General features: G+C 47.7%; 1 protein-coding gene across 2 annotated transcripts in view; it reads left to right on the top strand.

Moving 5' to 3' along the window:
* LOC137371179 (gamma-aminobutyric acid receptor subunit gamma-3) overlaps positions 1–12,841 on the top strand; it is a 636,105-nt gene that overhangs the window by 540,983 nt on the left and 82,281 nt on the right. For both annotated transcript variants that reach the window (XM_068033271.1, XM_068033270.1), the window contains exon 7: positions 10,950–11,102. In XM_068033271.1, the coding sequence (XP_067889372.1) occupies positions 10,950–11,102 (153 nt within the window). The remainder of the gene's footprint in view (positions 1–10,949; positions 11,103–12,841) is intronic.

The following is a 12,841-nucleotide window of genomic DNA, read 5'->3' as shown; positions in this document are numbered from 1 at the left end:
TAAGGGGCATGAGTTCCTAGAGTGTTCAAAAACTTTTTCTACAGAGGTATGTTTCTAGTCCAATGAGAAAGGAGGCATGGCTAGACCTAGTTCTTGGGAATGAGGTGAGCCAAGTGAATCAAGTATCAGTAGGAAATCATTTAGGGGATAGTGATCATTGTATCATAAAGTTTAGGCTGACTATGGAAAAGGACAAAGAACAATCCAGAGTAAGAATAATTAACTAGGGGAAAGCCAATATCAATGGGTTAGGAACAGAGGCAAATAAATTTGAGTCAAAGGTTGGCAGGAAAAACGGTAGCTGAACAATGAGCTACCTTGATAGAAGAGATAGTTTGGGCACAGTCAAAGTGTTTTCCCTCGAAGGGGAAAGGTAGGTAAACAAATCCAGAGCTCCTTGTATGACAAAAGAGGTAGAGATTAAGATAAAGAAGAAAAAGTGTGCTTTTGACAGATGCCAGGTAGAAAATACTATTGAGAACCAGGCTGAATATTGAAGGTCCACAGGGGAAGTGAAAAAGTAAATAAGAGAAGCAAAGAGAGAACATGAAAAGAGACTGGCAGCTAACATTAAAGGGAATCCCAAAGTTTTCGATAGACATATGAATAGTAAAAGGCAGGTAAAAAAGGAGTTGGGCCAATTAAGGACCATAAAGGGGATGTGCGCAGAGAGGTAGAGGGCATAGCTGAGGTATTAAATGAATACTTTGCATTTATCTTTACCAAGAAAGAAGATGCAACCCAGGCAATGGTGAAAGATGAGGTAATTCAGACACTTCTTTTGGGCCTCCTTATCTCGAGAGACAATGGATACGCGCCTGGAGGTGGTCAGTGGTTTGTGAAGCAGCGCCTGGAGTGGCTATAAAGGCCAATTTTAGAGTGACATGCTCTTCCACAGGTGCTGCAGAGAAATTTGTTTGTCGGGGCTGTTGCACAGTTGGCTCTCCCCTTGCGCCTCTGTCTTTTTTCCTGCCAACTACTAAGTCTCTTCGACTCGCCACATTTTAGCCCCGTCTTTATGGCTGCCCGCCAGCTCTGGCGAACGCTGGCAACTGACTCCCACGACTTGTGATCAATGTCACAGGATTTCATGTCGCGTTTGCAGACGTCTTTATAGCGGAGACATGGACGGGCGGTGGGTCTGATACCAGTGGCGAGCTCGCTGTACAATGTGTCTTTGGGGATCCTGCCATCTTCCATGCGGCTCACATGGCCAAGCCATCTCAAGCGCCGCTGACTCAGTAGTATGTACAAGCTGGGGATGTTAATTCAGACACTAGAAGGGTTTAAAATTGAAAAGAAGGGCGTATTTGATAGGCTGTCTGTACGTAAAGTGGGTAAAGCACCAGGACCGGACGAAATGCATCCAAGATACTGAAGGAAGTGAAGGTGAAAATCGCAGCGGTACTGGCGATAATTTTTTAATCTTCCTTAGACTCTGGAGCGGTGCCAGAGGACTGGAGAATTGCAAACGTTACACCCTTGTTTAAAAAAGGGTGTAAAGATATGCCCAGCAATTGCAGGCCAGTCAGTTTAACTTTGGTGGTGGGTAAACTTCTAGAAAGAGTAATTCGGGACAAAATTAATAGTCACATGGATAAATGTGGATTAATTGACAAACTTGCTGGAGTTTTTTAAGCAGGTAACAGAGAGGGTTCATAGAAATATAGTGTCCTCGGCCCAACCATCTTCAGCTGCTTCATCAATGACCTTCCTTCAATCATAAGGTCAGAAGTGGGGATGTTCGCTGATTGCACAATGTTCAGCACCATTCGCGACACTTCAAATACTGAAGCAGTCTGTGTAGAAATGCAGCAAGACCTGGACGATATCCAGGCTTGGGCTGATAAGTGGCAAGTAACATATGCGCCACACAAGTGCCAGGCAATGACCATCTCCAACAAGAGAGAATCTAACCATCTCCTCTTGACATTCAATGGCATTACCATCACTGAATCCCCCACTATCAACATCCTAGGGGCTACCATTGACCAGAAACTGAACTGGAGTAGCCATATAAATACCACGGCTACAAGAGCTGATCAGAAGCTAGGAATCCTGCAGCGAGTAACTCACCTCCTGACTCCCCAAAGCCTGTCCACCATCTACAAGGCACAAGTCAGGAGTGTGATGGAATACTCTCCACTTGCCTGGATGGGTGCAGCTCCAACAACACTCAAGAAGCTCGACACCATCCAGAACAAAGCAGCCCGCTTGATTGGCACACCATCTACAAACATTCACTCCCTCCACCACCGACGCACAGTGGCAGCAGTGTGTACCATCCACAAGATGCACTGCAGCAACTCACCAAGGCTCCTTGGACAGCACCTTCCAAACCCGTGACCTCTACCACCTCAAAGGACAAGGGCAGCAGATGCATGGGAACACCACCACCTGCAAGTTCCCCTCCAAGTCACACATCATCCTGACTTGGAACTATATCGCCGTTCCTTCACTGCCGCTGGGTCAAAATCCTGGAACTCCCTTCCTAACAGTACTGTGGGTGTACCTACCTCACATGGACTGCAGCGATTCAAGAAGGAAGCTCACCACCACCTTCTCAAGGGCAATTAGGGATGGGTAAAAAATGCTGGCCTAGCCAGAGAAGCCCACATCCCATGAATGAATAAAAAAAAACATAGACAACAGGAGCAGCAGTATGCCATTCGGCTCTTCAGGCCTGCTCCACCATTCAAAAAAGATCATGGCGGATCATCTAATTCAGTACCCTGTTCCCGCTTTCTCCCCATATCCCTTGATCCCTTTGGCATTAAGAAATGTATCTATCTCCTTCTTGAATATATTTAATGATATGGCCTCCACCGCCTTCTGCAGTAGAGAATTTCATAGGTTCACTACCCTCTGAGGGAAGAAATTTCTCCTTGTCTCGGTTCTAAATGATATACCCCATATCCTGAGACTGTGACCCCTGGTTCTGGACTCCCCAGCCATTGGGAACATCCTCCCTGCATCTAGCCTGTCTAGTCCTGTTAGAATTTTATAGGTTTCTATGAGATCCCCTCTCATTCTTCTAACCTCTAGTGTATATAGGCCTGGTAGGCCCAAACTCTCCTCATACGTCAATCCTGCCATCCCAGGAATCAGCCTAGTAAATCTCCTTTCCACTCCCTCCAGGGCAAAAACATCCTTCCTCAGATAAGGAGACCAAAACTGCACACAATACTCCAGATGTGGTCTCACCAAGGCCCTGTATAACTGCTGTAAGACATCCTTGCTTCTGCATTCAAATCCTCTTGCAATGAAGGCCAACATACCATTGGTCTTCCTAATTGCTTGCTGCACCTGAATGCTTGCTTTCAGCTACTGGTATACAAGGACACCCAGGTCTCGTTGCACCTCCCCCTTTCCCAATCTATCACCATTCAGATAATCTGCCTTTCTGTTTTTACAACCAAGGTGGATAACTTCACATTTATCCACATTCTACTGCATCTGCCTTGCATTTGCCCTCACCCAACTTGTCCAAATCATCCTGAAGCCTCTTTGTAAATTCTCACAGCTCACTTCCCCCCCAGCTTTGTGTCGTCTGCAAACTTGGAAATGTTACATTTAGTTTCCTCACCCAAGTCATATAATATGATATATATATTGTGAATGTATGGGGCCCAAGCACTGATTCCTGTGGTATCCCACTAGTCACTGCCTGCCACCCGAAAAAAGATCTGTTTATTGCTACTCTCTGTTTCCTGTCTATCAACCAATTCTCAATCCATGCCAGTATATTACCCCCAATCCCATGTACTTTAATTTTGCACACTAACCTCTTATGTGGGACCTTATCAAAAGCTTTCTGAAAATCCAAATGCACCACATCCACTGGTTCTCCCTTATCTATTCTACCAGTTACATTCTTGAAAAACTCCAGTAGATTTGTTAAACATGATTTCCCTTTCGTAAACCCATGCTGACTTTGCCCATTTCCGTTTATGCTTTCCAGGTGTTCTGCTATCACATCCTTTATAATAGACTCTAGCATTTTCCCCACTACTGATGAGAGGCTCACTGGTCTTTAGTTCCCTGTTTTTTCTCTCCCTCCTTTTTTAAATAGTGGGGTTCCATTTGCCACCCTCCAATCTGTAGGAACTGCATTGATGAAAGCAATGCAGTTGATGTGGTGCACATGGACTTTCAAAAGTCATTTGATACAGTGCCATACAACAGACTTGTGAGCAAAGTTATAGCTCATGAAATAAAAAGGGAGAGTAGCAACATGAATACGGAATTGGCTGAGTGACAGGAAACAAAGAGTAGTGGTTAACAGATCTTTTTTGGGCTGGTGGAAGATTTGTAGTGGAGTTCCCCAGGGTCAGTGTTGGGATCCTTGCTTTTCCTGATACATATTAATGACCTAGACCTTGGTGTGCAGGGCACAATTTCAAAGTTTGCAAATGATTTGAAACTTGGAAGCATTGTGAACTGTGAGGAAGATCGTGTAGAACTGCAGAAGGACACAGACAAGTTGGTGGAATGGGCAGACAGATGGCAGATGAAGTTCAATGCAGAGAAATGTGAAGTTATTTATTTTGGTAGGAAGAATATGGAGAGACAATATAAAATAAAGGGTACAATTTTAAAGGGGGTTCAGGAGCAGAGGGACCTGGGTGTATATGGTTTTTTAAAATTCATTCATGGGATGTGGGCGTCACTGGCCAGGCCAGCATTTATTGCCCATCCCTAATTGCCCTTGAGAAGGTGATGGTGAGCTGCCTTCTTGAACCGCTGCAGTCCATTTGGGGTAGTGTACCCATAGTGCTGTTAGGAAGGGAGTTCCAGGATTTTGACCCAGTGACAGTGAAGGAACGGCAATATAGTTCCAAGTCAGGATGGTGTGTGACTTGGAGGTGAACTTGCAGGTGGTGGTGTTCCCATGCATTTGCTGCCCTTCTCCTTCGAGTTGGTAGAGGTCGCGGGTTTGGAAGGTGCTGTCTAAGGAGCATTGGTGCATTGCTGCAGTGCATCTTGTAGATGGTATACACTGCTGCCACTGTGCGTCGGTGGTGGAGGGAGTGAATGTTTGTGGATGGGGTGCCAATCAAGCAGGCTGCTTTGTCCTGGATGGTGTCGAGCTTCTTGAGTGTGATTGGAGCTGCACCCATCCAGGCAAGTGGAGAGTATTTCATCACACTCCTGACTTGTGCCTTGTAGATGATGGACAGGCTTTGGGGAGTCAGGAGATGAGTTACTCGCCTCAGGATTCCTAGCCTCTGACCAGCTCTTGTAGCCATGATATTTATATTGCTTCTGCAGTTCAGTTTCTGGTCAATGGTAGCCCCTAGGATGTTGATAGTGGGGGATTCAGCGATGGTAATGCCGTTGAATGTCAAGGAGAGATGGTTAGATTCTCTCTTGTTGGAGATGGTCATTGCCTGGCACTTGTGTGGCGCGAATGTTACTTGCCACTTATCAGCCCAAGCCTGGATATCGTCCAGGTCTTGCTGCATTTCTACATGGACTGCTTCAGTATCTGAGGAGTCACGAATGGTGCTGAACATTGTGCAATCATCAGCGAACATCCCCGCTTCTGATCTTATGATTGAAAGAAGGTCATTGATGAAGCAGCTGAAGATGGTTGCGCCTAAGACACTACCCTGAGGAACTCCTGCAGCGATGTCCTGGAGCTCAGATGATTGACCTCCAACAATCACAACCATCTTCCTTTGTGCTAGGTATGACTCCAGCCAGCGGAGGGTTTTCCCCCTAATTCCTATTGACCTCAGTTTTGCTAGGCCTCCTTGATGCCATACTCGGTCAAATGCTGCCTTGCTGTCAAGGGCAGTCACTCTCACCTCACTTCTTGAGTTCAGCTCTTTTGTCCATGTTTGAACCAAGGCTGTAATGAGGTCAGGAGCTGAGTGGCCCTGGCGGAACCCAAGCTGAGCGTCACTGAGCAGGTTATAGCTAAGCAAGTGTCGCTTGATGGCACTGTTGATGACACCTTCCATCACTTTACTGATTATTGAGAGTGGACTGATGGGGTGGTAATTGGTCGGGTTGGACTTGTCCTGCTTTTTGTGTACAGGACATACCTGGGCAATTTTCCACATTGCAGGGTCGATGCCAGTGTTTTAGCTGTATTGGAACTGCTTGGCTAGGGGTGCAGCAAGTTCTGGAGCACAGGTCTTCAGTACTGTTGCTGGAATACTGTCAGGGCCCATAGCTTTTGCAGTATTCAGTGCCTTCAGTCGTTTCTTGATATCACGCGGAGCGAATCGAATTGGCTGAAGTCTGGCATCTGTGATGCTGGGGACTTCAGGAGGTGGCCGAGATGCATCATTAACTCGGCACTTCTGGCTGAAGATTGTTGCAAATGCTTCAGCCTTATCTTTTGCACTGATGTGCTGGGCTCCCCCATCATTGTGGACCTGTGCATAAGTCATTGAAAGTGGCAGGACAGGTTGATAGAGCGGTTAATAAAGCATACAGTATCCTGGGCTTTAACAATAGAGGAATAGAGTTCAAGTGCAAGGAAGTTATTTTGAACTTATATAAAACACTAGTTCGGCCTCAGCTGGAATATTGTGTCCAGGTTTGGGCGCCGCAAGTTAGGGAAGATGTGAGGGCATTCGAGAGTGCAGAAAAGATTAATGAGAATGGTTCCAGGGATGAGGAACTTCAGTTATGAAGATAGATTGGAGAAGTTGGGACTATTTTCCTTGGAGAAGAGAAGGCTGAGAGGTGATTTGATTGAGGGGTCTGGACAGAGTCGATAGGGAGAAACTATTCCCACTGGTGAAAGGATCGAGAATGAGAGGGCACAGATTTAAACTACGTGAAGCAAAAGCGATATGAGGGAGAACTTTTTCACGTAGCGAATGGTTAAGGTCTGGAATGCGCTGCCTGAGAGAGTGCGGTGGAGGCAGGTTCAATTGAAGCATTCAAAAGGGAATTAGACATTTCTATGAGAAGGCTGAATGTGCAGGGTTACGGGAGAAAGCGGAGGAATGGAACTAAGTGAATTTCTTATTTGGAGAGCTGGTGCAGACACGATGGGCTGAATGGCCTCCTTCCGCGCTGTAACAATTCTGTGATTCTGTAAGGGGACTTGTGTGCATGCGGGAAGTTAAAGCCCCTGAAATTGACATTGGATTGAGATCCTGACATCATCCTCTCCTCTTCCGGATTTCTCTCAGACAATTCCTTCACTGCTTGACAGGCGATTGCGAACTTTTTGGAAGATCTTCACCTGTCTAGCACTTCACTCGCTTTAGCTGCACTTCCCTGCTGACAGCCTTCAGTATTGTATGGGAGCAGCTTATATAATTCTACCTTGCATCACTAATGAGGTTCAAGAGCAAAAGCAGCACCACTGCCATCAGCACCAGCACTGCCATCTCATCTATATATTCCTCCACATTGCAGAGGGCCTGGACACCGAGATCCACCTGGAAGGAGGCGAGATCCCCACCAAAGGGTCTGTAGGCAGTAGATCAGCTCTCTCAACATTTCTAAGTGCCAATGCTTCAGGAGGCTCAGGCTCTCACTGCAGTTCCTGGAACAAGACCACCTCCTCAGTGGAGCAGGTGGGAATGCATCGCCAGTGGCTGATAAGCTGCCTGTCACTGGAAGGCCACTCCCACCCCCACACCCCTACCCACGCTCTGCCCCTCTCGCCAGGTTGTGTTCTGTCTTCTCCTGCAAGGAGAGAAAACAGAGAGATATGAGTGTACAAGCCATCATGAACAGAGAGAAGGAAAGGAGAAAATCTTTGGACGCGTCTGTGAGGCATGGGTATGAGAGGGCAATAGATTGAGAGGGAGTGTGAGCATTCATTGCTCAGATGGGGATGTGAGGTGCCTGGAAAGAGAGGAATGAGTGCAGCTGCAAGGTGTGTTGTCCTGAGGATTGCTGTACAGGAGAATGCTGGGCAAGTCACTGTGTGGGGCTTAGCACCTGAAAGTGTTATGCAACTCACCCACCCTGCCCTCCTGTGATCTTGGATCCTCTCAGTGCACTATCACAGGCAGGAGGGGCCAAACTTCTGCTCACTTCCTTGGCCACTTCCATCCACGCCTGCTTGGTTGGAGAGACTGTCCTCTTCCTCCTGTTCTTGGAAGGGCTCATCTCACTGCAGAACCTCAGATCCCGCAGCAGGACCTCCAGAGAATAGTGAGAGGAGACCCAGCCTTCCCAGGTCTCCTGTCTGTTCCGATGGTTGCTACAGCCTCAAAAATCCAAGTGCAGTTAAGTCATCCTAACCCATGTCATGTCATTCTAACCCATGCCATCTGCCTTTGACAGATCCAGCATGTCATCCCACCTGCCCTCCGTGATTGGTCAGGGAACCCAGAGGCGGGATGCTAATGCCATGGTTCGGGAAACATAGAAAATAGGAGCAGGAGTAGGCCATTCGGCCGTTTGAGCCTGCTCCGCCATTCATCATGATCATGGCTGATCATCCAACTCAGTAACCTGTTCCCACTTTCACCCCATACCCTTTGGTCCCTTTAGACCCAATATCTAACTCCTTCTTGAAAACATACAATGTTTTGGCCTCAGCTGCTTTCTGTGGTAGTGAATTCCACAGGCTCGCCACTCTCTGGGTGAAGAAATTTCTTCTCAGTCCTGAAAGGTTTATCCCGTATCCTTAGACTATGACCCCTGGTTCTGGACTCCCCCACCATCGGGAACATCCTTCCTGCGTCTACCCTGTCAAGTCCTGTTAGAATTTTATAGGTTTCTATGAGATCCCCCCTCACTCTTCTGAACTCCAGCAATATAATCCTAACCGACTCAATCACTCCTCATACGTCAGTCCTGCCATCCCAGGATCAATTTGGTAAACCTACGCTGCACTCCATCTATAGCAAGAACACCCCTCCTCAGATAAGGAGACCAAAACTGAACCTCACCAAGGCCCTGTATAATTGTAGCAAGACATCCCTGCTCCTGTACTCAAATCCTCTCGCTATGAAGGCCAACATACCATTTGCCTTTTTTACCGCGTGTTGCACCTGCATGCTTACCTTCAGCGACTGGTGTACGAGAACACCCAGGTCTCACTGCATATTCCCCTCTTTCAGTTTATGGCCGTTCAGACAATAATCTGCCTTCCTGTTTTTGCTACCAAAGTGGAGAACCTTACATTTATCCACATTATACTGCATCTGCCATGCATTAGTCCACTCACTCAACTTGTCCAAATCACCCTGAAGTCTCTCTACATCCTCCTCACAACTCACCCTCCCACCCAGTTTTGTGTCATCTGCAAATTTGGAGATATTACATTTAGTTCCCTCATCTAAGTCATTAAGAGCCATGGCAAAGCCCGCCAATTAGTGAATTGGGCTCCCAACCTGCTAATGGGCCTACTGTTCCGGCAGGGACTAAGTGCAGAAAATTCCACCCAATGGGCTGGATTTTACGTTGGGCGGACGGAAGCTGGCCACCGACATAAAAGTGGGTGGCGAACCCGCTTCCACCTAGCCTAGGGATCCGTCCCGCATTTTACGGGTCCCCAGGTTTTAATTGTTCCGAGGCGGGACTTCCACCCACTTGAGGCAGAATGTCCCGCCTCATTGAGCTGTGAGCCAATCAGTGAGCCAGCACCTCTTAGTCCCAGCAGCGCCACCGGGAGCAGTGGCCACTGCTGGGACTGCAGCCCAGCCAAGGACATGGAGCCAGGAGTACAGGTAAGTTTGAGTTGCCTCGCCGGGAGTAATCAGTCAGGCCCCGGCGAGGCAAGGGTGGTTGTTTGGGGGGAAGGGGGAGCTTGTTGGGTCCTGGGGGTGGTTGGGGAAGTGGGTGCGGCTCTCAATCAGGCACCCTGTGCCCAATTGTCAAGGCCCAACCCCTGGGGCGCTGAGAGGCTGCCAGCTTTCCCCGGCCAGCTTTTCCTGGCTCCAGGACACCCGCTTGCCCGTCATAAAATCCGCGTGGAGGCAGGCGAAGGCCCTTAAGTGGCCGTTGATTGGCCACTTAAGGGCCTTGATTGGCCTGGAGCGGCGGCCTGTTTTTAGCCCCCTGCTCCCCTACGTAAAGTGGAGCGGAGGCAGGAGCGGGTCAGGAAGGGGTCCTGGAGTCTCCTGCTCCATTTTACGCCACCCCCTCATCACCCCCGGCTCGTTGGGGTGGCATAAAATTCCAGCCAATATTTCTGAGTTCTTATTAATTTTTTACATAGTATTTCCAGTACAGAAACAGGCCATTTGACCAACTAATCCACTCTGGTGTTTATGCTCCGCATGTGCCTTCTCCCACACCTCTTCATCTAATACTATAAGCCTAGCCATCTATTCCTTTCTCCCTCATGTTTATCTTCACCTTCAATACATCTATGCTATTTGCCTCAACTACTCTTTGTGATGATGAGTTCCACTTTCTCACCACTCTCTGGTAAAGAAGTTTCCCTTTAAATCATGGATTTGTAATTAACTATTTTATAATTATGGCCCCTAGTTTTAGTCTTCCCGACAACTGGAAACATGCCCACTACATCTATCCTATCAAATCATTTCATAATCTTAAAGACCTCTATTAGGTATCCCCTCGGCCTGTTTCCAAGTAAAAATAGTCTAAGTCTGTTCAATTTCTCCTCATATGAATAAGCTCTCAGTTCTTTTTTTTTTTGCTTTTATTTTGGCAGCAAGTCCACAATATCTACAGTCCTGCTGTTTGGTTTAAAATGACAGTGACAAATGTTTGCAGATACCTGTGCACCAAAAAAGCATATTCATTCCTTGGACAGCCTTTGGAATTGTACTCATGTTGCATCTAGATCACATTGAATTATGTAGAAGGCAATGGGGGTAGTTATGCTGATCCTGCAATGTAAGCGGGTGGGAGTCACACGTGAAAGAAGTGTGGGTCAGAGAAAGCGGACCAGAATGCCAAGAGCCTGTGTGGTTCCCTTGCTGGGACCACAGGATCATTGATTTTAGCTTAACGGCAATTGAAAATGGCATTAACAGTCTTTTTCTCTTAATCAGGGGAATATGTCGTCATGACTCTGTACTTCGATTTAAGTAGAAGAATGGGATATTTCACGATTCAGACCTACATACCGTGCATATTGACCGTCGTCCTATCTTGGGTATCATTCTGGATTAAGAAAGATGCAACTCCAGCCAGGACAGCACTGGGTAAGTTCTATCACATTTTTCGTTTGGTTTTTCAGTAGATTTATTGGGAATCTAGAATAGTGGGAATGGAGGTAAAGGCAGTTGTATGTTCCTCCTGCAGAATGTGGGAGGTAGGGGTCGCCAAGAGTGTCCCTGCTGACTGCATCTGCGGGAAGTGCACCCAACTCCAGCTCCTCGCAGACCGCGTTAGGGAACTGGAGCTGGAGCTGGATGAACTTCGGATCATTCGGGAGGCGGAGGGGATTATTGACAGGAGTTATAGGGAGGCAGTCACACCTCAGGTAAAAGAAGTAGGTAGATGGGTTACCGTCAGGGGAAGGAAAGGGAACCAGCAGGCAGTGCAGGGATCCCCTGTGGCCGTTTCCCTCAACAACAGGTATACCGTTTTGGATACTGTTGGGGGGGACGACTTACCAGGGGTAAGCAATGGGGTGCAGGTCTCTGGCACAGAGTCTGTCCCTGTTGCTCAGAAGGGAAAAGGGAAGAGGAGCAGAGCATTAGTCATTGGGGACTCCATAGTTAGGGGAACAGATAGGAGGTTCTGTGGGAACGAGAGAGACTCACGGTTGGTGTGTTGCCTCCCAGGTGCCAGGGTACGTGATGTCTCCGATCGTGTTTTTGGGATCCTTAAGGGGGAGGGGGAGCACCCCCAAGTCGTGGTCCACATAGGCACCAACGACATAGGTAGGAAGAGAGATGGGGATTTAAGGCAGAAATTCAGGGAGCTAGGGTGGAAGCTTAGAGCGAGAACAACCAGAGTTGTTATCTCTGGGTTGTTGCCTGTGCCACGTGCTAGCGAAGAGAGGAATAGGGAGAGAGAGGAGTTGAACACGTGGCTGCAGGGATGGTGTAGGAGGGAGGGTTTTGGTTTCCTGGATAATTGGGGCTCTTTCTGGGGTAGGTGGGACCTCTACAAACAGGATGGTCTTCACTTGAACCAGAGGGGTACCAATATCCTGGGGGGGAGATTTGTTAGTGCTCTTCGGGGGGGTTTAAACTAAATCAGCAGGGGAATGGGAACCTAAATTGTAGTTCCAGTGTACAGGCTGTTGAGAGTAGTGAGGTAGGGGATAAGGTTACAGGGACGCAAGAGCTTGGTTTAAAGTGTGTCTACTTCAACGCCAGGAGCATCCGGAATAAGGTGGGTGAGCTTGCAGCATGGGTTGGTACCTGGGATCCTGATGTTGTGGCCATTTCAGAGACATGGGTAGAGCAGGGGCAGGAATGGATGTTGCAGGTTCCGGGATTTAGATGTTTCAGAAAGAACAGAGAAGAGGGTAAAAGAGGGGGGGGTGTGGCATTGTTAATCAAGGAAAGTATTACAGCGGCAGAAAGGACGTTTGAGGACTCGTCTACTGAGGTAGTATGGGCCGAGGTTAGAAACAGGAGAGGAGAGGTCACCCTGTTGGGAGTTTTCTATAGACCTCCAAATAGTTCCAGAGATGTAGAGGAAAGGATAGCGAAGATGATTCTCGACAGGAGCGAGAGTAACAGGGTAGTGGTTATGGGGGACTTTAACTTTCCAAATATTGACTGGAAATACTATAGTTCGAGTACTTTAGATGGGTCTGTTTTTGTCCAGTGTGTGCAGGAGGGTTTTCTGACACAGTATGTGGACAGGCCAACCAGGGGCGATGCCACATTGGATTTGGTACTGGGTAATGAACCCGGCCAGGTGTTCGATTTAGATGTAGGTGAGCACTTTGGCGATAGTGATCACAATTCGGTTAGGTTTACCT

The sequence above is a fragment of the Heterodontus francisci genome, chromosome 6 (assembly GCF_036365525.1).
Source record: "Heterodontus francisci isolate sHetFra1 chromosome 6, sHetFra1.hap1, whole genome shotgun sequence".
Lineage (NCBI taxonomy): Eukaryota > Metazoa > Chordata > Chondrichthyes > Heterodontiformes > Heterodontidae > Heterodontus > Heterodontus francisci.
This window is presented reverse-complemented; position numbering and strand designations above follow the sequence as displayed.